This window comes from Eleutherodactylus coqui, chromosome 6 (assembly GCF_035609145.1).
Source record: "Eleutherodactylus coqui strain aEleCoq1 chromosome 6, aEleCoq1.hap1, whole genome shotgun sequence".
Taxonomy (NCBI): Eukaryota; Metazoa; Chordata; class Amphibia; order Anura; family Eleutherodactylidae; genus Eleutherodactylus; species Eleutherodactylus coqui.
Genome location: NC_089842.1, coordinates 137982020 through 138009229, shown reverse-complemented (window position 1 = coordinate 138009229; position 27210 = coordinate 137982020). Strand labels below are relative to the sequence as shown.

The 27210-nt window shown below is 41.8% G+C and overlaps 1 protein-coding gene across 1 annotated transcript in view; it reads right to left on the bottom strand.

Moving 5' to 3' along the window:
- Positions 1-27210, bottom strand: part of GRIN2D (glutamate ionotropic receptor NMDA type subunit 2D) — a 335290-nt gene that overhangs the window by 271305 nt on the left and 36775 nt on the right. Inside the window, exon 3 of the mRNA XM_066607728.1 lies at positions 7502-8094. Coding sequence (XP_066463825.1) covers positions 7502-8094 — 593 coding nt within the window. The remainder of the gene's footprint in view (positions 1-7501; positions 8095-27210) is intronic.

The following is a 27210-nucleotide window of genomic DNA, read 5'->3' as shown; positions in this document are numbered from 1 at the left end:
AATGAGTAATTGTTGAAGAATAATTGCATTGTTATGATGTTTCGAGTGGGGAAGTTTTAAAAAAATCTTTGATTTTAGTGAGTAATACATTATGAAAACATACGATATTTTTTTTTCAATTAGATGAAACTCAGAAAAAGACAAATAAAAAAAATATTGGGATGTATTACAGATAATTGAGGTAATAAGATAATTAGATTATGAAAAAGATTCAACAGGCATAGCAAAATTAATGTATGAATCTATTTAGTCATATATTTAATGATTGAGAACAGGAGGCAAAAAGAGCAGCTAAATAACAGTTCACTTTAAAGTCTTTACAGCACATTTAATAGGATAGTCAAAAACGTTAGATCCGTACAACCCGATTCTCAAGAAAAAAAAAAGGTTCTATAGATTCAGAAATAAATGTATTAAGTTTACTTTAATTAGTTAATATAATAGAAAAGGATATTTAATTGCATTTTTAAATTATTTTTATTTTCTCTTCTAATGAAGGGCTCTTTTACACGGGCTCTGCGATTTTCAGCTATCTGTATCACGGCCTAAAATCGCGTGAACGAGAGGCAGCCGCGACCAAGTCGAGTCTGCATCTCCTGTTTTAACGCCCATTTAGCGGGCAAGGGGAGGGGGCGGGAGCTTAGGAGAGTTAGTCGTGCTAATCTCCCTCCCTTTCCCTTTCCATCCTATGGATGCTCCCGGCAAGGGGAGGGACTTTAGTAATGCGAGTCGCTACTAAACTCCCTCCCTCTTCCCTTTCCTGACAGCTCTCATAGAAGTCTATGGGAATGGCCGGCGTAGTCCCGCAAAAGATAGGACAAGTCCTATCTTTTCTAGGAGGGCGTAAAAACGGCAGGCAGGAATGCACAATGCATGAACTATTTTTGCCGGCCAGCCAATTTTACACACCGGAATATCGCCCATCTGAACAAATGCATTGGAACCCAATGCTTGAGATGGTCGAAATATTCGGCCGGCATTTTATCGCTCATGTGAAACTAGCCGAAAACTAAAAGTAAATGTGTGGAATGTGACACATGAGGCCCTGAATATTTGTGTGATCATTGATTGCCTTGGACCTTCACATTAAATCTGATACGTTTTAGGGAGAAATGTTTAAGAATAACTGCTTACAACTTTTATGACCCAAGAGCCACATTGTCAGATTAGTCGCTTCCCATTGCAGCCCTCTTTGTTTTTTTTTTTCATTTCCATTTTAACATTGTCCTTTCCCCCCCAAAAAAATCACAACTTTTTAAAGTTTTCCAGTAACATAGCTGCACGAGGGCTTGTTTTTTGTGGGATAATTTACAGTAAAGTTTTGGAAAAAATTAAATATTTTTAAGTGGAGTGAAATGGAAAAAAGAAATGTAATTTCTAATTTCCATTTTTTTATGAGGTTCAGCATTCTTGGTATAGAAAAATCACATTATCTTTATTATGTGGAGTAGAGTGATTTTAGTGATACCAAATTTTTATAATTGTTTTTAATGTTCTACTATTTTTAAAAAATTTCCTTGAGGCCTTAGTATTTTTCGCGCGATTTGCGGATCGCATGACGGATGCGCATCCGCAAATCGCGTGACCGGTGCGCGCAAGTCGCCCGCAAATCGCCCAAAAATCTGCTCCTAGCCGCATTTCATTAGAAACGGGCCGGAGCTGTCCAGCGCATTGCATTCAATGGAGACGGCAATACAGCCGTCTCCATTGAAAGCAATGCGCTGCAGATCTGAGAGTAGTGTGAGTGCAGGGAAGCTGTGCCTGTGAAGACAGCTTCTCCCCCCCCCACCCCCACCCCCAGCTATGCATTGTTCTAAACACTCCAGGTTCTAGGGAAGCTAAATGTTTAATGACCAGCAGTGGATTGCAGATGGACTGCACTTGAGCCTTGATTTACAGTGGTAAAACTAAAAAAAATTAATAAAAGTATATTACAAATTTAATAAGACACATAGGCTATAAGAGGAGCAAAGGTTGTCAGAAAAGTTAGGTACGCTTTAAGGCCTTAGTCACACGGGCGCATCGGCACCCGTACACCGGCGCCGATGCGCCGGTCTGACTGTCAGTGAGACCGGCTCCATTGCCGGTCATGTGTTCTTTCCTCCAGCGCTTCAGAGAGACGGCCGTCTGCAGGTACGTCCGTCTTCTCACTGACAGTCAGAAGGGCTCATCGGCGCCGGTGTACGGGTGCCGATGCGCCCGTGTGACTAAGGCCTAAATCTTCTATCAGCCCTATTTGGCTTTTTCCAGAGGTTTCATGTTTGATGATTGTCCCTAATGGCAAACAACTGATGTTATATACTTGGAATACACTGCTATTATTTGTGTTGAGACAAACCCTTTAAAAATGTCATCTTGATACGGCAAGTAGCTTCTTTTTAATGGTCTGTTTTTATTCATATTGTATAATATTAAATACTTTAATGTTAGCTATATATGCCTCTTCTCCCTGAGCTGCCCTTTAACTCTCAGTGACAGTTTTGACATTTCATGTTAGACTTTTAAGCTTGATGCAGTGTACATAGAATTTTATTAAAAGTCCATGGTCTCTGGAGACAAACACAATTCTCTGGGTTACTGGAGGAGAGAAAAAAAGCATTGGAAATCAAGCTATGGTTTTCTTTTGAAAACCAACACCTATCCATTATTTCAAGGCAGGTCTGTTCTTTTGGCCTTGTTCACACAGGCGACAAAGTTGTGCGATTTTGTTGCATTGCTACAATGCTACAAATCGCATGTATGTGAAACCCATGCTATCCTATAGAGTTACTTCACACGTGCGATGCTTAGTAGCATGCACCAACCTGACACAAAAACCGTGTGGGTCCGGCAATATGTCCGGAAATCCTACTGTTAAAGCTATAATCTAAGCCCTAGCTGCAGAAAAAAAAAAAGCAGTATAAATCACCTTAGAAGTGCTGTCAGTCCAGCTGTGTCTTCTCTCCAGGTCCCAGAACTGTTGCTCTTCATCATCTTCTGGCCAGGGATTGAAAAATCACCCCCTCCTGGAAGCACTGGTTGTGACTGGCTAAGCGTCAGCCATTCACAGCCAGTGCTCGATGAACCAATCACAGCCATTCATAGAGTGCTGGCTGTGATTAGCCAAGTGTCAGCCAATCATAGCCAGCACTTCCAGGAGACGGGAATTTTTCAATCCTGGCCAGAAGAGAAGAAGACGACCACTGCCGGGGACCTGGGGAGAAGCTGCAGCAGAGCCACGGACAATGCTTCTATGTGATGTATACTATTTTTTCTTCAGCTAAGGCTTATTTTTGGGGTATAGCTTATATTTCAAGCCCCCCCCCCCCCGCCCCTGAAATCCTTGCATGTGGTTCTACAAAGTCGCGGTATCACCTCAAGAAACTGCTGTGATATCGCACAGACCAGCGATGAGATATTGCAGCGATTTTTCTCGCGGCGCTGCCGTGTCGCCCGTGTGACCGCGGCCTTTAAGTGTAATATGTGTTACATGCTTTTGGCACATGTCTTTTTATATTTTGCCAGTATACTTGTTCATTTGATTGTTGACTATAATCAACCACGCTGCTTTTTCTTAAATTTGATACCCTTTATCCTGTTAGGGGTCATGCCAAGAATTATGACTGACTAATGTAGGCTAAATGGATATAGTCAGAATTTTGCAACTACTATATATGCAGATGCTCCAGACAAGTTGCATCATGCTAAAATAACATTTTCATTTAATATTAAACTAACATTGTGCAGAAACTTAACAGTACTCTATATTTGAAGGTAACACTTAGATCTATGGTGTTGTAAATACTGTATATTCCATTTCTCAAGGAATAATGTCTAACCCATTCTGAAATGTATCTACACTTTCAGCCATTACCAAATCCTTTGGGAGCCTGATTTGTAATTTTGTAGTTTAGATAGTTATGCTTTCAACTTAAAGAGTACCTGCACTTTCAGGCCTTCGTCAGACGGGCGTTTTTTGCCGCGATTTGCGCATGCGCATGCGTCCGGCGATTTTATAAAACCATTGCTTTGCAATGGTATCGGACACATGAGCGCTTTTTATGCGCTCGTCCGATAAATTATAGAACAGAAATCGCAGATCGCACCTATCTGCGATCTGCGATTCCTGTTCTCTTCTCTATATGCGCTCAATGGGGCCGGCGGCGGCGGCAGCGCCGACCCCATTGAGAACATATAGAAGACAAATCCTTCTTCTCTGCCACAGCTATAACAGCTGTGGCAGAGAAGAACGATGTTTGCCCATTGAATTCAATGGAGCCGGCAATACAGCGCTGAGCCAATCAGGGGGCAGGTCTGACTCACACCCCCTTCACACCCACTGCAGGCCGGCCGCGCGGAACTCCGGCTGCCGGGAGCAGGTAAGTATATATATATTTTTTATTTTAACACTTTTCTGGATGAATTGCAGGGAAGGGCTTATATATTTAAGCCCTTCCCGACAATTCATCCCACACTCGCCCGCAGCCCATTGCTTTGAATGGAGCGGGCTGTATTGCCGGCTCCATTGAATGCAATGCGCTGGACAGCTCCGGCCCGTTTCTAATGAAACGCGGCTAGGAGCAGATTTTCGGGCGATTTTCGGGCACCGGTCACGCGATTTGCGGATGCGCATCCGTCATGCGATCCGCAAATCGCGCGAAAAAACGCCCGTCTGACTAAGGCCTCACACTGGAGTTCTTGTGTTCCATTGGCTACTTTCGGTTACTTCCAGCAGCTAAAGACAGCCCCATATAGTCCCATGTAGTGCCTTTTCAGAGCTATATAGTTCCGTCCTCAGCTGCCGGGAGTAGCCGAAAATGGCTGACAGAGCACAAGAGCTGAAAGTGTAGGTATTCTTTAAAATAAAATGAGCTTTACTTAGCTGCAAGTTTATCACATTGTTTATTAAAGAGGACATTTTCATAAAGATATAATATCCATTCTGTCTTTTCTTATCTAGGGCACATACCTGTACATTAAGATTTGACAACCTTTCTTTCCAATGGTGATGTCTTATATCCATTATTAGTTTGGTTGCTTTTCTTTTAACTTTGTCCATTTCCCTATTTTTTTTTCTAAACTACAAGTTCAAGAAGTCATAAAACATTCCTCATAAAAGCATAAAATACTGTGTTGAACTCCAGAAGCCATGCTTTTTTTAATTCAAGTCAATGTCATATTAGAAAACCATAAACTAAATGATAGCACTCAATGTCAGTTGGCTACATTAAAAGCTAATATAGATTCACGCAATCATTCAAAATGTATAATAAATAGCATGCATATGCCTGAAAAATTTATAGTCTTACACTTGTCAACATTAAAAATCATCTGCCATTTTTCTGCTCATTCAGTCAGTTTATCTAGAACCCTCTTTAGAAATGTCTGTCCAATTGCCAGTAAGAGTCAGGAAGGAAGATTCTGGGTGGATTTCACCTTCTTTGAATCAACTGAGGTTTGCAAGCATAACAAGTTAAACGTGATGGACTAATGTATTTTTTTTAACCCATGAACTCTTTATTTTAAAGACAGTTATATTTGGAATTTTAATCCATTTTACATGATAGCATTTTTAGATATTTTTCCACACATGGGATTCTGCAATAATACTGTGCATAGGGTGATTCAAAAGTCGGGGCCACAGAGAATATTTTCTGAGCAAGAAGAGCTACAAGTAGAAAATTTCTTAGAACACTAAGATGGGCAGGGAAAAAGCTTTTTGGTATTACGGTGGTGTCTGTTTGCCATCTTTGTAATTGTTATCTTAGATTCAGCCCAATACATTTCAATGCAAAGGGCGTCATTGGCCGCATGATATAAGGGTAGAACTTCAGCAGAAATTGATAGGTGCAGTCATTTTTTGAATACATGCAACCATTTTTCAAGTTATGGATGATGTCATGTTGAGTATGATAAAAGTTGTTTTCTTAAATTATGTGGTATGGAAAACCGTATTCACATGTCTCTTCAGGTACCAGAAAACAATCCAGGACAGAACTGAGATCATACTGATGCTTGGTAATGGTAATATACGTTTTTGCTACTTCTGCTATTAAGCATTACTGAATATCCACTTCTGTATTACTGACTTGTACTGCAATTAAAATGTAAATGGAAAAGTGAAGTATATTGGATATCAAAATCAAGAGAGCACATATTTCTAATGTGCTCCAAATTGTTTACTTTGGTAATCCTGTGAGTATTATTACCATGCTTAGGAAAAATTACAGTAAGTTTGTTAATATTTGATGATTCATTTAAATGTCAGCAAACCTATTAATGTTTGGTAATAGAAAGGGGAGACAGGAGGACAACAGACAACAAGACAAATGGAAAAAATCATAAAAATCATGAACATGCCAATGAGAAACCTAAAAAGCCAAAAATTTATAGTACTTAACCCCTTCAAAACCAAGTCTGTTTCTGCTTTAATGACTAGACCAAATTTTAGAAAACTGGCATGTGTTACTTTAACAGAGAATAACTCTGTAAAGGTTTTACACATCCGAGTAATCCTGACATTGTTTTTTCATCACATAGTGTACTTTATATAGGTGGTAAAAGTAGACCGATATGATTTGCGTATATTTATTAAAAACACTAAAATTGAGGAACATTTTTAAAATGTGTTGTTTTGTTTCAACTTCCGCATAACAAATATGTACATAAATATTGCACTAATTTTTTACCTGTTTATATTTCCACTTCTTTACTTTATTTTGGAAGCACATTTAAAATATTTCTCATGTTTCTGGGCAATTCAGGAGACTTAATAATTTACCATTAATTTTTAAAATTTTGATATATATTATTTTTAATTTTCATTATATTTAAAGAAACTCTGTCACCTACTTATAGCCCTATAAGCTAAACTTATGGGCTAAAAGTTGGTGACCTGCTGAGTCTGGGTATGTAAGTGTTATGCTTAACTCTCCATTATTCACTCGGTGTGAGCGCTAAAAGCAGCCGCATTGAGCGGCGGCTTTCAGCTCTCATAAAGAGGGAACAGCGGGAGAGGTAAGTATAAAACTTACATCCCCAGACTCAGCAAGCCACCAACATTTAGCCAATAAGATTAGCTTATAGGGCTATAAGTAGGTGACAGAGTCTCTTTAATTTACAATTTTTAATTGATATACTATACAAATGTTCTTGGCCAGCACTGTGATTGGCTGGCAGTGATGACATCATTGGGACCTAAACCAATCAGCTCCTGATGATGGCATCCAAATAGGCTGTTAGTAGTAGACATTTTCCAGATGTTTTACCTGCTTTGGGGTGCTGTGATCGCTGATGGAGCCCCCAACATAAATTTACATCGCTGCTGCACAGAGCCCAGGCAGCAGTGGCGTAATTTTATTGTCCCAGTCGCAAAGGGGTTAATAATAAGATGAACTAAAATTACTCTAAAATAATCTGTCATAACTTTTTATCAGCTATAACATGTTAAATAACAATTCAAAGACTCAAAATACCTTCATTAAACTGTTGACAGAATAATAGGGTCATTATTGGGCATTACCTGTGCAGATTTTCAGTTCCTTGAGTACGGTTTGGTGCTCTGCAATCATTGTTGAATTCTGGTATAAAACCAAAATCTTTGTACAAAGCCTCAGCCCCTTTAGCGATTATAGCAACTCCATTTTGAACTCTACGATGGAGGTCATCTTTCCATCCAGACGACAAAACTGTAAATAGACCAACAGGCAAGTGCTCAGGCATGTAATCTGTGCCTCCTAAATTGGTCCCCACCATAAACCAAATATACCCAGGCCCGGTTAACCCAGCTTCTCTTGCAGCCTTGAAGACTCCATCAGCTTCATCCTTGGAACAGTAGAGCAGTCGCACCTGTACAGTAATCTCTCTTAATTGTCTCTTTAGCTTCACCTCACTGGGGTCATCAGTAAGATTGAGTGTTAAAACACCTCGGTTTTCCCATCCAATAAAACTGCTGTCAGTTAATAACTCAATGTAATCCACAAAGTCTTCATACCCAGGGAATAAAGTGGTAATAACAGCAAAAGCTGTCCAATCATATTCCTCCAAAACTTCAAAGATGACTTGCAGTTGCTGTTCTGTCGAAGCCCCTAATTGAAGGAAAGTGGAACCTTTTTCCTGAAAGACAAAAAATGTATAAGAAAAAGAAGTGACATTTTATAAGTTACAGGCCTCACTTCAATATTATGTGATATGCATCATGAAGCATAACATTTAAGTTTCTTTTCTCTTAATGCAATAAAAAGGATTGCAAAAATGAAATATACTATTACAAAATTGCTGCGGAAAATACGTCAAAAACTTGTTACATTTAGGCTGCATTCAGACGAACGTATATCGGCTCGGTTTTCACGCCGAGCCGATATACGTTGTCCTCATGTGCAGGGGGGGAGGCTGGAAGAGCCCAGGAGCAGAACCTCAGCTCCCGCCCCCTCTCTGCCTCCTCTCCGCCCCTCTGCACTATTTGCAATGAGAGGAGGCGGAACGGGGGCGGGGCTAAGTCTCGGGAATTAGCCCCGCCCCCGTTCCGCATCTCCCCATTGCAAATAGTGCAGAGGGGTGGAGAGGAGGCAGAGAGGGGGCGGGAGCTGAGTTTCTGCTCCTGGGCTCTTCCAGCCTCCCCCCCTGCACATGAGGACAACGTATATCGGCTCGGCGTGAAAACCGAGCCGATATACGTTCGTGTGAACGCACCCTTAAAAAGTAGACTGAGAAATACAGTAATGATGAAAGATTTTGAAAACATAGTAAAATGTGTTGATCATATTAGAAATATCAAAGTGAAATAAGATAAAAGAGCTCTTGAAATAGCCATCAATCTAATCATTATAGTTGGAACAACTGAAGTAATAATAATCCCCCTAGTCATTACAGAGTAAGCAATATGCCATACTTCATTCAACCTTTTAGAATATGGTGTCGCACTCGCATTGGCAAATCATTTGTATGACTACTGTTCTTAGTTACAAAGAAATCTAAAGAATGATGTAAATGACTCTATAGTTAATATGCAGAGCTATGTGTCTCCATGGTTACAGACTACAAACAAATCCTTTGCAGTCTGGTCCTGAAGGCATGTGTTTCTCTCTTCTAAATTCTCACTTTTCTTGCTAAGCTAGAGACAGCTGAAGAGGGGAACAGAGGGAATGGAGCAATACATGACTGCAGGTTCAGACTACACAGTTTGTTCATAGTCCTTAACCAATGAATTGGAAGAGAGCTCTATATAAAAAAAGGTAGGGCATAATAATCAAGAAAATTTTCAACATTGCTTCATTTTTTATATTTAATGCATTGAAACAATAAGATAATTGGCTGCAAAGAGTGATCTATGTAAATGGATCTATGGAATGATTTCACTATTTGAAAAAGTCAAACGTATTCAATATATAATATACTTGGTAACAATGAGAACATCTGTGATCATTTTTATATTCTAAATTACACAGGCCCAAAATGTGTTCCCAGGGTCACATGCTGCCCACAAAACATCCTGTATGGTACACTGCATAAGGGATCATCACAGTACCTAAATACATGATCTTTAATTGCTAATGATTTAAGGAAGAAGGGTATTTAAAAAAAATACAATTCGATTCTGCTGTATTTGGTTATGCCATTGGGTAGTAGTGGAAAGAATGAACTGCAATGAGGGTATTGTTCTTCAACAATGTGCAGATATGTTCTGCAATGTGAGAGGCTAGAGAATCTGTTGCTACAGAGGTAATAGCTGATGGAGGCAGTGTATTTCATGAAAAGTTATACCGAAACAAATCAAACTTTCATTTTAAAATCCAAGTATTGGCGCTTGGACCAAAATAGGTTGTGTTATTCAAACTGAGTCTATATTTTCATCAGACACAAAGTACTTATATGAAAAACGTGACAATAACTGGAAAATAAATGGGGCTTAACCCTTTCCAATCCACTGTCTGATGTCTGAAGACATTATGATTTAAGGCTGTACAGCTCAGATGTTGGAAGTTCATATTATCAGGGTTCTCTTACTGTATATTGCCAGCCTCTCTGCTGTTGGAGCCTATCCAACGTGTCACCTCATGCAGTACTGGCTTTAGCCAGTATATAGCGCCATTTTATAACGACAGAAAAAGAGTAAGCCCCCCTAGGAAAACCAGGATACAAATTGGATTGGAAAGGGTTAAACGGCTTTTCCTGAACTTAAAAAAGAAATCACACACTCAAAATAGTGTAAAATAAAAATAAAATGCATAGTTACCTGCTCCAGTGGCTCCCCATAAAGCACTGGAGCCTTGGTTCTCAATGCTCTGAGCCCAGAAAAAGCTGACTGGCATTCATATCCTGTACATTATGTACATGACCACTCATGCAATCACAGGCTACAGGGGCCATGGAAGAATCACTGCTGAAACTTGTGATTGGCTGAGAGGTCACATGCACAATGAAGGCCAGTGATTGCCAGCTGGCTTTCTCCACAATCCAAATAGCGGGAATTAAGGCTCCACCATTGGACGGGGAGCTGCTGGAGCATGTGAGTAGACATTTTTACTATTATTTCATACCATTTTAGGCCTGAAAAAAAGTTAGCAGTTGGGCAAAAAAATGCCTAATCCAGCAAAATGCAAAGCAGGAAAATTTGTATACCAGGGTTTAGCAAGATTTACGAATAAAATAAATTGCTACATGGTGCAGGGAATAAATCTCTCCTCTACACTCTAGCAAGCTCTAAACTCTGTCCCAAAAACATTTTATAAATTGATTCCACATGCGCTATAGATTGGCCATGCATGATGAGTGGCTAGATCGGAAGATCATCTAATGTTTATGGCATACTCCCATCTCTCTGCTGACTGTAGATGTTGGGGGATATAAGAATCCCTTTGATCTGGGGAGATAAGACCCTTTTTCCCTTCTATGGGTTAATAACACATGCAGTGCTTAGGCTTCTATGTCTATGAGAATCTTTGATAATATAAAATGTTCTAATCTATCCAAGTTTTACAACTAGAATATGCTGGGATGAAAATAAATAGTTCTACAAAGTATACTATTGGGGCTCAGTCAGACGAGCGTTTTCTTTCACGCATATTATGCGCGTTTGCGATTCGCATCTATTAGAATCAATGCTTTCCAATGAAAGTGTTCACATGTTCATTATTTAAAAGCAAATAAAATTTGCACCTGCAAAAAATAGGACAGCGTTTTGTGATTCGCACAAAAAGACGTTTTTTCTGTGAATTAATGCAACTTTGACAGGGGAAAATGCTACTGTGACAGTAAATAAGCCCTAGATGCTGGGGAAAAAAAATAATACATCACCTAGAAGTGGTGTACAGCTGCAGGGCATCTTCTCCCCGGGTCTGCGGCACTATCCTTCAGCATTTCCCAGAATGGCTGTGATTGGTCAAAGCACTCAGCCAATTAGAGGCAGCACTTCCAGGAGGCGGGGATTTTTCAATCCTCAGCCAGAAGAAAATGATGAAGAAGAATGCCAGAGACCTGGGGAGAAGATGCAGCGGAGCCCCGGACACCGCTTCTAGGTGATATATTAATTTTTTTCCCAGCATCTAGGGCATATTTTCAGGGTAGGGCTTATATTTCAAGCCCCCCCCCAAAAAAATCCCTGCGGGGGTCCCCTTCATCCCATTGGTTGCAATGGGGCAGCAGCAGAGCTGGTTCTATTTTAAACAATTGGATAGCATTGCGATCCTCTGTCACAGTGTTCAGTGATGAGGTGACTCCCCCGCGGGGAGGAAGGAATCTTCTCCCTATGTTTTCAATGGCGCAGGCGCTGCTGCCGCCAGCCCCATTGACAATAAAGTGAAACCTCTGGATGTGACAGCATCCAGGGGTTTCACATCCAAGGAATCCCCTGCTGCAGTACAAATTAAAAAACGTGCCTGAAGCTATGGTTATGCGATTTTTCTACATGCATTTTGCGAATTCGTTACCCGCGCCTAACATGCATGAAAAAAACACTCATCTGACTGAGCCCTTGGTGTGAATTATTTGCACACAAACACATTGACAATGCAATTAAGTCTTCCCATGCTCATCGTGTGCCATAAAAATTCCTTTTTGTTACTCAAACAGGTATTAGATGAAATAGAATTCATAGTATTCTAGTACATACAAATTTACCTGCTGTGACCCTACAGGGGTTTTTGGTTATACAGAAAGAAGGCAAAAAGTAAAAGATGCTCCAAAAACACAGAATCTAGTACTTTCTGCCCACGTGCAAACAAGTAAGAGCCAGTCCACACTGACACTTTCACACAGATTTCACGTATGCCAGAAATGTGCATTAAAAAAGAAAACCCTGTAAAAGTGCGTGCTTTTTAAGCATATGTTCATGTTTTTAAAATTGCATGAGCGGTGTAAGGGCTTAGTCACGCAGGCGCTTATGCGCCCGTTTTGCTGCATGAAGAAGACGGCCGCACTGCAGGTGCGGACGACTCTCCGCAGCGCCAAAAGAAAAAACACATGACCGGCAATGGAGCCGGTCATGTGTTCTTTCTTCGCACCTGCAGTGCAGCCGTCTTATGCTGCAGGAAGACGGGCGCATCGGCGCCCGGATGCGCCCGTGTGACTAAGCCCTAGGTTTGATACACTTTGATCTATTTTTGATATGAAAAATCTATAAGTTTTTCACTGTAATCTCTTTTGCTCTAAATAAAGTTTTGCAGTTCAACCATTTTCTTTCTCCTTTAAGGCATTTGATTTCAAAATATGTATACGTTAAGCACATGGAAATGTACAGTCATGCGTTTCCATACTTTTTCCATTGACTGCAATGCTTAAAAAAGTATGTTTCTATACGTTTTTTTTTTTTGTGGGACAGAAAAGCATAGTAGACTATGGTATTCTCTGTGCTGTACGACTGACATATTAACTTTATTTTGCAGTCAGTACTATTATGGAGATACCAACTTTATATAGTTTTAAATGTTTTAATACTTTTCAAATAAAAAACTTTATTCTGAGAGCCTTAAAGTTCTTACTTTTCCATCGACGGACCAGTATGAAGACTTATTTTTGTGGGATAATATAATCTTTTCCTTGATGCTATTTTGGAGTACTATACCTACATTTTGATTGCGTTTTATGCTTTTTATTCAGTTTTTGGGAAGGCGGGATAAACAAAAACAGCAATTTTGTCACCGTTTGTTTGTACAGCATTTGTTTACCTTGGACGTTAAATATTATGATAATTTTATAACTTTGGTCATTAATGGATATGGCCATATCAATTATGTGTACTATCATTCTGACATACAGTAATATAGCACTTTAAATAGGAAAATATGGGCTTTTTATATATTTTTAAACATTTTAACTTTTTATTACATGGTTTGTCTTAAAAGAGGACTGGGCCATGTAAGCGCATCATAGCAACTCATTAGCTCACTGTACCACATGGGGTTTAATGGGTTGACAGAGCGAGCTCCCCCTTTTGTCTAACCAGATGGATGCCATTGTATAAGGAGCTAAACATATGGGATCCCCGATCCTAGCTGAGTGTTAATGGACTTGCTCGGGCATTCTGCAACAGAATACCAGCATGGTGAGAGGAGGATGCATCTATATGCACTCCTCAGTCAGTAAGTAGCGGCCATTTTCTGTGATTGTTTTTAATTCTTGATTTCCCCTTCTGTGATGCCTTTATATTAGTGTAGGGACCCACTACAACGCAAGGAACCGTGAAGTGGTTAGTGGGCTCATGTATCTTGGCCAACATCCAACCAATGGCTTGCATTTATTATCTATCATTCACATGCAGTGTGGCATTAAGACTCCAGGGGGAGCCCAGGGTGGCAGTACCAATGTGGTTCACTGATGGATATGCAGGGCAACCCGCCGAATTATCATGGCGTCATTAATAGTTTGCTGGTCTGCATGGTGAACTACATATATCAGAATGGTCTGGCACCCTGTATCCACTATGTGTGGGAGTTTACACCAAGCATCCACCCCTCTCATTATCAGGAGGCAGTGTGAGTGGGTGTTTTATCGGTGCCCTCACAGGTATTATTGGCTCCTCCATTTGGTAGTCAGCTACCTGCATGGTGAGAGGAGGATGCATCTATATGCACTCCTCAGTCAGTAAGTAACGGACATTTTCTGTGATTGCATTGGAGCCCAGGAGCTTCAAGTTACGTCTCTGCGTTAAGGGGTTAAGAGAAGTTGGACAGCCCCAAGATAAACGTTTGCTCCCGGGCCCATGAGCCTTTAGCTAAGCCCCTGATCCGAAGGGGATTTCTTAAATCCCTTCCACATGGCCTAAACTGTGAACCCTGTGTAAGTTATGCTGCAATTCTCAAGTGGAAATTCCACAGTGGATCCTGCATGTGTGAAGGAAGCCTAAGGGAAGTGGCTGCCACAGAATTCTTGCGGAATTGCTACATGCATTCTGTTGTGGAATGCCCACAGTATTTCTGCCACATGAGAAGGCAGTTGCAGAAATCCTTGGGTAACAGTGCCATATATGTATATTTAAAGAGCAACATTGTTTATAACTTGATATCATTCTCTGTATAAAAAAAACTTATTTTGAGCGTTCTGCTTCTGTCAATGAGCTCATTTTAATGCCCCCTAATATGTAGTGCTCACCACATGCTACCTCTTACCTGGATGCTTCTATCAATGGTAAACAATAAGAATAAGTCCTGAAGATTAATTACAATTTTGGCTGCTGGTTTCTTATGAAATACTCTTTTGGTGTTAATCTTTTGGCAGCTGATGGGCAAGTAAAATGTAATGCCAAGCATGAAGAACGATCCCAGAATTAACAGTTCCAGCATTTCTTATAGAATCAGCAACCCATGAAATTAGATTCACTGATCTTTACTTGCATGGCATTGCCTAGCTTGTAAATATTCATTCACTAATATCTCTCATCCAAAATCTTACACTGCCAATGGGGATATAAGCCTTGCCTGGACATTGACAGTTTTTCTCAAAGAAGAAATGGGTCCTCACTTTCTTTTATTTACAGTAAATATAGGAGGCCCTGACTGGCTACCCTTGACACAGATATTCATGAGGACCTTCCCTGGTGGTTTGATGGAATGTTAATAACTATATTAGCCTTGCAGATAACTCACATTGGCAGCAGGATGAATGAAGTGAATGCACAAAGTGTGTATATAAACTGCCAGAAAAGAACCATTTGCCCCAAGACCATTTGTGAAATATTAATGGAGGAAAATTGTCTACCAGTCAGCACAGGAAAGGAAGGCAGCAGAAGGGAGGGTAGAGCGAGACAGGAGGAGAATGTGCTGCATGGACTAAAATGGGAATAGGAGACTGACAGCGGAATGAAATAGCTGATATGTAAATGAAAGACAAAGACTGATTGAAGTTGTGAAATAGAGAAGTCATTTTACAGACAGGAAAAATGTTACTGAAATAATACAGACATCAGAGGGAAGCAAATTATATTAATCAGAGGATGGAATACTAAGGGAATGAATATGGGGAAATAAATGCAAAAAGAAAGGTGCTAGTAATATGTGATATGAAGTGAGATAAGTATTAATAAATAAGACAAAGCACATACAGTGGGTGTAACTTTTGGAAGCTTTGCCACTAGAGGGCTTACTGTAAGGACTGCAAAGCAGTTAAACAAAGTTAAGGATTAATTCAGGTAATCCATGCCAAAAGGAAAGGAGAAATAGGCCAGTGCCCGGGGGTGCCGCACAGTTAGCGCTCATTCAGACGAGCGTGTTTATGTGCATACAATTGTGTGCACATAACCACGCGTCTATTAGACCCATTGTTTTCCTATGATGTGTTCACATGTCCGTGTTTTACAGGCATGCAAACGCGCGTACCTGCAAAGCATAGGGCATGCATACACGCATTGAATTCAATGAATGGCCGAGCACTGCCTGGGATTAGCTGAGCACTGTGACCAATCAGCTGTCATTCAATGAGTGGCTGAGTGCTGCCTGTGATTGGCTGAGTGCTCAGCCAATCAGATACAGCCCTTTCAGGGAAGGGATTATATTTAAAGCCCTTCCCCCAAAAATCACTGCAGAGGATTGCCAGCAGCCCATTGCTTTCAATGGGGACGCCAGGAGCAGTGGCTGCCCCATTGAAGGCAATGGGCACAGACCTGCATTCACCCGTGTTTTGGCACATCCGTGGATGCGGGAAATTTCTGCGCATATATGTGTGTCCAATGCATGCTCATCTGAACGAGGCCTTAGAAGTAAATTAAATTACCAGTGCAATACACTAGTCATTGCTCTATACCAGTCATTTAATTGTGTTGCACCCCCTGAGCACTGGTCTATTTTTCTTTTCCTTTTGGAATGGATATTCTATACCTAGGTTCTGCGGGTTGAACACTAGCGCCCCCTAATGTGATATCCATCTGGACCACCAGTGATTATTGACATTTTTCTTTATGTCTTCTTGGATATCAGATGTGTGGCTGCTCGTATACTAAGTGACTTCCTTCACACCAGGTGAGTCGTTTTACACCCCACCCATTATTGACGCTTTGTTAGAGCACTATCTAGGTTTACTAGTATTCACACTATGTCTTTACAGGCAGTGCTAACATCTTATTACTGGCGGAGCTGTCAGACTCAGATTGTTGCATTGTTTTGTTTGGAGATATGTTGTTCGAGTACTTTTAACATCATGTTACAGGACCTGTTTGTATAGACCCCTGCTGTTACGTACTGCTAGCTCTCTGATAATCACTTATTACGCACACTCTGGGATGGCTTGGTTGAGATTGACCTTGGGTCACCCCTCTGATGTCACTAGCCATTAAATTTGTATATTTAAACTGTTTGGTGGTCTCTTTAAAGTGACCCTCCAGTCCTGAACAAGCAAAGATGGACGAAGCGCTTTTCTGACTACCTGATACACATTGTGTATTAGTATGCATGGGTAGTCTAAGACTATATGCTGCTCTGACTGGCCAGTGCTGCTCACATGGGCAACACTGGACATTCAAAGTAGCATGTAGTGTTTTAGATTAATGATGCATACTAATCCATTGGAGCAGCACGGTGGCCTTGTAGTGATGGAGTTCTGAGCTCAAATCCCATCAATGACAACATCTGCATGCTGTTTCTTTATTCTTCCTATGTTTGCATGGGTTTCCTCTTGGTATTCTGTTTTTTTCATACACTTCAAAAACATACAAATAGGTGAACTTGGATTGTGACCCCCAATGGGGACATCAAGGGACGTACAGTGCTGCAGAAAACATATGTGCTATAAAAATGTGTAAAATATACACACTTTACATTCCTCTGTACTGATTAGATGTGCTAGTTATTAAGAACCTGCTGTGCTGTCTCTGTTCTATTGACAGACTTCTATAATTTTGACATTGGATTTTCTTGACTATCCATTTGCTTGTTCTTCTTGTTCTTTCACAGTCCTCTGTATATTTAATTTGACCCTCCTCCGTTCTTCTATAGATGCAAAAAAAAAAAATCTTAACTCACCTAGAAGCGCTGTCCGACTCTTCTCCCCGGTCCCTGGCAGTCTTCTTTATTTCTGATGGCTGAGGATTGAAAAATCCCTGCTTCCAGAAAGTGCTGCCTCTGATTTTGCTGAGCGCTGTGACCAATCAGAGGCAGCATTCAGCTGTCATTCAATGAATGGCTGAGTGCTGCCTCTGATTGGTCACAGCGTTCAGCCAATCAGAGGCAGCGTTTTCTGGAGGTGGGGATTTTTCAATCCCCAGCCATCAGAAATACAGGAGAAGATTGTTGGGGACTGGGGAGAAAAGCTGGACAATGCTTCTAGATGAGTTAAGATTTTATTTTTCTTCTGCAGCTAGGGATGATTTTTGGGGTGGAGCTTATAGTTTAAACCCCGCCCCCTAAAAAATCATCACTGTAGGGGTTGCCTTCATCCCACTGCTTACGTCTTCCATTGACTGCCATGGAAGTCGTTCGTGCAATTTTCCACACAAAAGAGAACATGCTGTGATTCTCCCCCGCGAGCAAAAGATTGTAGTTGATTTTTGCTTGTGGGCAGGGGAGAATCATTGAACATGGCATGTCTATGGACGGACATTGCTGCAGACATCGCGGCGAATTCCGCAGTGATAATGCGTCCGTGGGCATTCGGCCTAAAAATCTGTTAGTGTGTCCTATTATACAATTACAAATATGTACTCTACTTGCAGATTTGGGTAAAGGAAAGGAGATTTAATGGGTATTCTAAGTGTACTTTAGCTTTTTTATGGTGTAAATGCAGCAAAAAAATAAACTGTATTTTCTTTATTTATACTAACCTAAAGAATTCTATATATGCTTAATATATATATATATATATATATATATATATATATATATATATATATATATATATATATATATTTAAAATATTGAAGAAACTCTACAGTCTTAATAAAAAAAATTATTTGTTTTGTGTCTATAGCTCCTATGCAGACCTATGTGTCTCCAGGGTTACATACTGGCAACAAATCTTGTGGAGTCTGGTCCTGCAGTCATATTCCCTTCCGTCTGTCCCCTACATCCTGCTAAGATACATTAGGAATAGAGATGAGCGAACGTACTCGTCCGAGCTTGATGCTCGGGCGAATATTAGGGTGTTCGGGATGTTCGTTATTCGTAACGAACACCACACGATGTTCGGATGTTCGGGTTACTTTAACTTTCTTCCCTGAGAAATCTTTTCTATATGCGCTCAATGGGGCCGGCGGCAGCAGCGCCAACCCCATTGAGAACATATAGAAGACAAATCCTTCTTCTCTGCCACAGCTGTAACAGCTGTGACAGAGAAGAACGATGTTTGCCCATTGAATTCAATGGAACCGGCAATACAGCCGACTCCACTGAATGCAATGGGCTGCCGGCGATCGCGGGATGAATTGTCGGAAAGGGGTTAAATATATAAGCCCTTTCCTGCAATTCATCCAGAAATGTGTAAAAATAAAAAATATATATATACTCACCTGGTGCCGGCAGACGGAGTTCAGCGCGGCAGGCTGCAGTTCTCCTGAACTGCTCTGAACAGCTGTGAGTAGTATTCAGCAGCCGGGGATTTAAAATCCCCACCTGCTGAATAAGATGCCTCTGATTGGTCACAGCCTGACCAATCAGAGGCCAGCCCTCACTCACACCCATTCATGAATTCATGAATGGGTGTGCGTGAGGGCTGGCCTCTGATTGGTCAGGCTGTGACCAATCAGAGGCATCTTATTCAGCAGGCGGGGATTTTAAATCCCCGGCTGCTGAATACTACTCACAGCTGTTCAGAGCAGTTCAGGAGAACTGCAGCCTGCCGCGCTGAACTCCGTCTGCCGGCACCAGGTGAGTATATATATATTTTTTATTTTTACACATTTCTGGATGAATTGCAGGAAAGGGCTTATATATTTAACCCCTTTCCGACAATTCATCCCGCGATCGCCGGCAGCCCATTGCATTCAGTGGAGTCGGCTGTATTGACGGCTCCATTGAATTCAATGGGCTAACATCGTTCTTCTCTGCCACAGCTGTTACAGCTGTGGCAGAGGAGAACATGCTGTGTCGTTCCCATCATTTTCTTGAATTGCCAAGATTTTCACACATGAAAACCTTAGCGAGCATCGGCGAAATACAAAAATGTTCCGGTCGCCCATTGACTTCAATGGGGTTCGTTATTCGAAATGAACACCCGAACATCGCGGGAAGTTCGTTTCGAATAACGCGAACCCGAACATTTTGGTGTTCGCTCATCTTTAATTAGGAAGGTTACCAAGAAGCAAGAGACAAATGTAGGTAACTGTAACTGTAGAATCAGACTATGAGTTCTTTGTAAAATGTTACCATTAGATACATACGTGTGCATAGGAGGTGTTGACTCAAAATTATATATTTGTTAATTAGAACTATTTACAAAGTTTCTGTTTTACAAAACCGCTATAAATATGTAAGAAAAAGTGATCTGATATTCAATGGTGATCATTCACTTTATGGTTCTTCGGTTGGTTCTACTTTCTCAGAAAACCTGATTATAAGAATACATCAGTCAAAATAGATTTTTATGCAAACTGGCACTAATATGAAATAATATTATATTAGCAGGAAAGGTCAATCAGATTAGAACATTTTTAATTATAAATTACTTTTAACATTTTCTGAAGTGAGCAATAATCCATTTTTAATTAGGCCAAGTTATCATTATTACATTTTAATTGATAACCCCCAAGATTCTTCTTACTGATACACATTTGCTTATCATATTGATTTAGTCCATGAGGAAAAATATATGTTATTATATTATTTTGCTGCCTATTAAATAAAATTCAAATATCTGTAAAGCTCAAATGTACTCCAACCTGCTTGAGTACAGTTAATCCTCACCTCAGCTCAAGTGCACTCACTGCACAGTATGTATTTTCTTATTTTTAATCAGAGAGAGGAAAATTCATAAATATCTTTTTTTAGATATTTAATATCCTCTTTTCCTCAGGTTACATGGCTTTACCTTGTCAAAGAAATTTATTAAGAAATAAAGAAACAAATATATTTGTATTTTAGACTAAGTTATACCGTAAAGTCATTATATTTTAAGATTGTGCATTAACTATATCACTGTTATTGCATTAACGGCCTTCATCAGTATAGACAAGCTTCTTTGGTATATTCCAGTATTTATGATGTTAACAAGATGCCGGAGGAAAGCTGTGGCATGGCGGGAAGGAGGTCGGGCCACTGGAGGTGGCACCGTTGGAGTTAAAAGGTTCCGATAGCCCCAATTAGTTTTCTGGGCCAGGGAGACCAGGGTCTTTGAGGTGCTAGAGATGCCAGGGAATCGGGCATGTGTTGGCTCAGTGCCCTATGACTAATAAGCCTATGGAGTGTGACGGTGCTTGGCATCGGTCCTTGTTCGCACGTCCTACTTGCAATGCCTCACAGAGACTAGAGACTGAGCCACAACTGTGTCGCATAAATATAAACCACCATTCTGTGAAGGCTCTACTAGACTCGGGTAGCCTGGTCACCTTAGTGCATGATAGCCTGATAGCAGAAGGCTTCATACCGGGTAAACACATAAGTGTGGTATGTATAAACGGTGACACAAGGGTGTATCCTGTGGCACAGTGTAACTTTGAAACTCATGTCGGAACTATGACCTACGATGTAGGTGTTGTCAAAGGATTGATGCACAGCATGATATTGGGGTGCGATTTTCCTGTATTCTGGGACTTGTGGGGAAAAATGATAATCCCTTCTAAAAAGACTGATGCAAACCCAGCTGACCTTATACATCCGCAGGATAGCGGGGTAAATGTGGACGTTGAACGAAAGAATGTAACTTTTCCTTTACAGGTCTTGGCTGGAGATGATGCTGAGGAGGAAGTCTACCCCACGGTTCAGGATGTGTCCGATCTGGAGTATGCGTCTGCGAACTTTGGGACAGCCCAGTTAAGGGACCCCACTCTTATCAATGCCAAAGAAAATGTCGTAGTGATAAATGGTGTGTTAGAGGAACCAGGTTCTGACCAACGGTTCCCCCATTTTGCCAAGAATGATAACTTGTTGTATAAAGTAACAAAAATATGCCGGAAAGTGGTGCTAGACTTAGCACATAATCATGTATTAGGAGGACATTTAGGAACTGATAAAATTCAGGATAGAATTCTTCAAAGGTTCTTTTGGCCAGGGGTATACAAGGACATAAAGGAGTACTGAGAGTCAGGCCCCACCTGTCAGATCACCGCTCCTGTTTGGCACTTCCGCAGTCCCTTAGTGCCTCTCCCGATTATAGAGGTTTCCTTTGAGAGAATTGGAATGGATTTAGTGGGTCCCATAGTCAAGTTGGCTAGGGGGCATTAATACATTTTGGTCGTGCTAGATTATGCCACTCGATACCCTGAGGCAATTCCTTTAAAAAGCCCTACTGCCAAAAACATTGCACGGGAGTTGTCCCTTATGTTCTCCAGAATAGGTCTTCCCAAGGAAATCCTCATGGACCAAGGGACCCCGTTCATGTCCAAAGTAATGAAAGAATTGTGCCAACTCTTTAAAATTGATCACATACGAACCTCGGTATACCACCCTCAGACGGATGGGTTGTTAGAGAGGTTCAATAAGACCCTGAAGCAAATGCTCAAGCGGGTAGTAGAGAAAGATGGTCAGAACTGGGACCATCTGTTACCTAATCTCATGTTCTCCATATGGGAGGTACCACAGGCTTCTCAACATTTGACTTCCTATATCAGTGATGGCGAATCTTTTCGAGACCAAGTGCCCAAACTGCAATCCAAAACCCACTTATTTATCACAAAGTGTCAACATGTCAGGGGGCGGAGCTTATCATGGCGTATGATTTTAACCCTGCCATTCTAAAAAGGACAGGACCGCTTCAAAATAGACAGGGTGCAGATTTTGACTACTTTTTGGATGCGGAAATGCTGCAGAATGTCCACAGCAGAAATTTCCATGGAAAATACGGCAGCATTTCTGCATCCAAAAAGCAGTCAAAATTTGCAACCTGTCTACTTTGAAACAGCCATGTCCATTTCTACCACATGTAAAAACATATCCCAGTAGTAATAGTGACCCACCCCCCAGTGGCCACAGCGGTAATAGTGTCACAATTCCCCCCCAGCGGCCCTAGTGTAATAGCGACACCCCACAGTGGCCCCCAGCGGTAATAGCGACACCCCACAGTGGCCCCCAGTATCATAGCGACACCCCCCAGCGGCCCCCAGCATAAAAGTGACACCCCACGGCGGCCCCCAGAGAAATAGCGACACTCCACGGTGACCCTCAGCGTAATAGCGACATCCCACGGCAGGCCCCAGCGTTATAGTGATATCACACAGCAGGCCCCAGTGTAATAGTGATACCCCACGGCGGCCCCCAGCGTAATAGTGATATCCCACGGTGGCCCCCAGCGTAATAGTGACATCCCCCAGTGGCCCCCAGCGTAATAGTGACATCCCCCGGGGGCCCCCAGCATAATAGTGACATGTCACGGTGGCCCCCATCGTAATAGTGACATCCCATGGCGGCCCCCAGTGTAATAGTGTCATCCCACGGCGGCCCCCAGTGTAATAGTGACATCCGATAGCAGCCCCCAGTGTAATAGTGACATCCCATAGCGGCCCCTGCCGGTATTCACAAGTGATGAGGGGCCGATGGAGGGGCGTGCCAGTAGGGCAGGGCCCTGCGTGTCGCCTCTGGCACGCGCGCCATAGGTTCGCCACCACTGTCCTATATGGTCGGCACCCCAGAGGGTTGTTGGATATAGCCAGAGAAACCTGGAAGACCGAGTCTACTCCCTATAGGAGCGTCATAGAGCATGTGGCTCAGATGTAGGACCGCATTAATACTGTAATGCCCATTGTCAGGGAACACTTGCAGAGTGCACTGGAGGCCCAAAGCAGAGTGTACAATCGTTCTGCCAGGGTGAGAACTTTTAGTCCCGGTGACCAAGTTCTCATCTTGGTACCTCTGGGAGAGAGTAAATTCCTCACTAGATGGCAGGGTCCCTACGAAATCGTTGAGAAGGTAGGCAACGTAAACTATAGAGTGCACCAGCCGGGAAAAAGGAAGCCCTATCAAGTGTACCATGTTGATTTAATAAAACTCTGGAAGGACAGAGAATCTTTGGCTACCTCGAGCATTAGGAGGGGTGGGCCGCAGCCCTCCCTGCCCGATGTTAGAGTAAGTGAGGCCCTCTCGATGTGCCAAAGGCAGGAGGCAAAAGAGTTCCTACAAAGAAACAGAGACAAATTCTCTGACTTGCCAGGTCGTATACACGTCATAACACATGACATCATAACTGAACCCGGGATGAAGGTAAACTTAAAACCGTATAGGATTCCAGAAGCACGTAGGGAAGCAGTTTCTGCCGAGGTTAAGCGCATGCTGGAATTAGGAGTGACAGAGGAATCAAAAAGCGAGTGGTCAAGCCCCATTGTGTTAGTGCCCAAACTAAACAGTACTTGGAGGTTTTGCAATGATTTCAGGAAGTTAAACGAAATCTCCAAATTTGATGCATATCCCATGCCCAGGGATGATGAATTAATTGAGAGACTAAGTAATGCCAGATATATCATCACACTTGACCTTACCAAAGGGTACTGGCAAATACCGTACCTCTGACTGACAAGGCCAAAGAAAAAACGGCCTTCTCAACCCCAGAGGGCTTGTTTCAATACAAAGACATGCCGTTTGGACTACATGGCATGCCTGCTACCTTTCAAAGGTTAATGGATAGGATTTTGTGGTCTCACCGTAACTATTCTGCCACATACCTAGACGATGTCGTAGTCTATAGTACCGATTGGGAGAGTCACCTTGGGAAGGTACAGGTGGTCATGGATGCCATAAAAGGGGCAGGTTTAACCTTAAACCCTGGAAAATGTGCACTAGCCCTGAAGGGAACCCAAGTACCTTGGCTATGTTATTGGCCATGGCGTCATTAAGCCCCAGGTCAACAAGGTAGAGGCCATACAGGCATGGCCTAGACCTTTAACAAAAAAACAGGTCAGAGCTTTTTTAGGAATGACCGGGTACTACCGTAGGTTTGTGCCTAACTTTGCCTCCATTGCAGCACTACTTACGGACTTGACGAAAGGGGGCAAGTCGGTAATGGTAGCATGGACAGCCGAGGCCAAGCAGGCCTTTCAAAGTTTAAAGTCTTCTCTTTGCCAACAGCCAGTATTGATAGCGGCCGACTTCTCGAAAGAGTTTATTGGGCAGACAGATGCTTCTAATGTAGGGTTGGGTGCAGTATTGTCCCAGTCCATAAATGGGGAAGAACATCCAGTATTGTATTTAAGCCGGCAGCTATCTCCTGCGGAGAAGAATTACACTATTGTGGAACGTAAATGTTTAGCGGTAAAATGGGCACTGGAAACATTGAGGTACTATTTCTTGGGGAGAGAGTTCAAACTGGTGTCAGATCATGCCCCCTTGACCTGGATGAAGCAAAATAAGGAAAAGAATGTGAGGGTGATGCGGTGGTTTCTTTCGCTTCAGAAATTCAAGTTCACCCTCGAATATAGACCACGCAAGTCACAAGGTAATGCTGATGCCCTGTCTAGGGTGCATTGTCTGATCACCAAAAAGGCCCAGCCCTCCGGTCTGGAGAAGAGGGGGGGATATGTAGGCAGTTAAAGGGTGAAGTTGTGGATGGAGTATATCTTTCTCCCAGGCTCTTAGTTTGGACAGGGTGGCGGTCCAGTCCACAACTTCACCCTGGTTCTTAGGAGGCTCAGCTGTAGGCACTGACCCCATTAATGGGGCATAAAAGACTGCAGTTCCCAATGAGTCAGTGTCTGTCAAGCTGAGAAAGGAGCAACACCTCACTGCATGGACCCTGCATGGTGCACCTGTTGTTTTGAAAGGACTTCTCTATTTTGCTTTGCTTGGACTGACTTTACCTTAAAATAAAACTGAAGCAAGTTTTATTCACTTTCTGGTCCAGTGTGTCTTTGTTGCCCCCACCCCCTGGAGGACTTTCTTACAATATGTATAAATGTATATATATATTTATATGTGTGTATGTCAGTCAGCATTACCTCGTTGCATTATTACTTTCTTTATGAAACATATGAAACTCCCCGTATTCCTTCTTGTCAGGTGGGCCATGTGATTGCATTTTGACTACCTGAGATTTACTTGGCTTTATGTTTCCCCAAAAAGTCAGTTTTTTTAGGCAGCATAATTCCTGGCTCTTTAGAGGAAGAGATAGAAACTCCTATCACAGTTACTGATAACGATTAGAGGCTCCTTTCACACAGTTATAATGAAAATAGTTATAGATGACAGTTTGACCTCCTGACTCTATACTTATGGTGTGTGGCTTATTAAGGAAAACATAGAAGGTAAAAGTAATTCCAATGTACTCCCAGCACACACAGATAGTACAGGCTCTAGATGTTTATGTGATGTTGTGCTGATGCATCATGGGATTAATAGCACCAAATAGTGAAAGAGACAGCAGGGACAAATCTCAATATCAAATAGGTGCCTGATAAGTATAAGACAGAAGGCTGCACTGCATGGAAGTGACTGCAATATACATAGGAGATGTACAGAGTGTGACAGGCAATCAGCTGAGGGGTGCAGAGATGCATTTTTTGGCAGAATGCCTCTTTAAGACAACATAAGCCATTGAAAAGCTATTGGAAATTCAAGGAAAAGCTCTGTGTCACAGTTTATTTAATGTGTCAAGTTAAACTTTGCTAAACATGTATTGTATATTTTTGTCACAAATGTGACAAATGTGAAATGTAAAGTAATGCTTACCAGTTAATCATTTACATATTATAGATTCTGGCGATATAGCTGATACAGGGGCTCCTGGAGAAGTAGGGGCCTAGCCTAGGTCGTTGTCTGCTTTCCGTGTGCTGTTTTCATACAGGCATACAATTGTTCAGTTCAGTGGGGATATAGATGTTGTGGCCATGAGACAAAATAGATAATACCACTATGTGAGACTATATTTATTTTAAAAAGTGGTAAGAACCTGTGTATGGATTCCATCCTACCAGACCCTACAATGTTAGAAAATAAGACTGTGGAGAATCATTCCAAGGATCCTAGAAAAGGGATGCAAACAAGCAAAAATGCTCATGACCTATGTCACTAGGGTTGAGTTTATGTTAACCAGCACCAGACAGGGGAACTATTTTAATCTTTTGCCATGTACTCCCCTCAACTCTGTATGTATTGTGTGTAAATATGTACTGCGTTTCCCCCAAAATAAGACCCAGTCATATTAATTTTTGCCCCAAAAGAGACACTAGGGCCAATTTTTGAAGGAGGTCATATTATACTTACTAAACAGGCTCCGTCCAGGTCCCTCCTGCTGCTCTCCACAGCGCTAACGCGCTTCTCGCAGTCATCGGCCACTCATACAACATCACTTCCTAGGTATGGGATTCATAAATCTCGCCTCCAGGAAGCGATGGCTGTGCACTGCATTGATTGACTGAGAAGCAGTCGAAGAACCAATTATAGCCATTGCTTCTTGGAGGTGTGATTTATGATTTCTGTAACCAGGAAGTGATGTTGTACGAGCGGCCAAGGACTGCGGGAAATGCACTGAACCTCTACAGAGCATCAGGAGGGACCTGGACTGAGCATACTAGGTAACGTATTCTCTTTTTTTAATCTAGTGTAACTAGTGTTCATTTTCGTGGTAGGGCTTATATTTCAAGCCTCCCCAAAAATTAGGCTGGGACTTTTTTTCGGGGTAGGTCTTATTTTTAGGAAAACAGGTTACTATATATCCTTGTTACTCGTGGAAAGA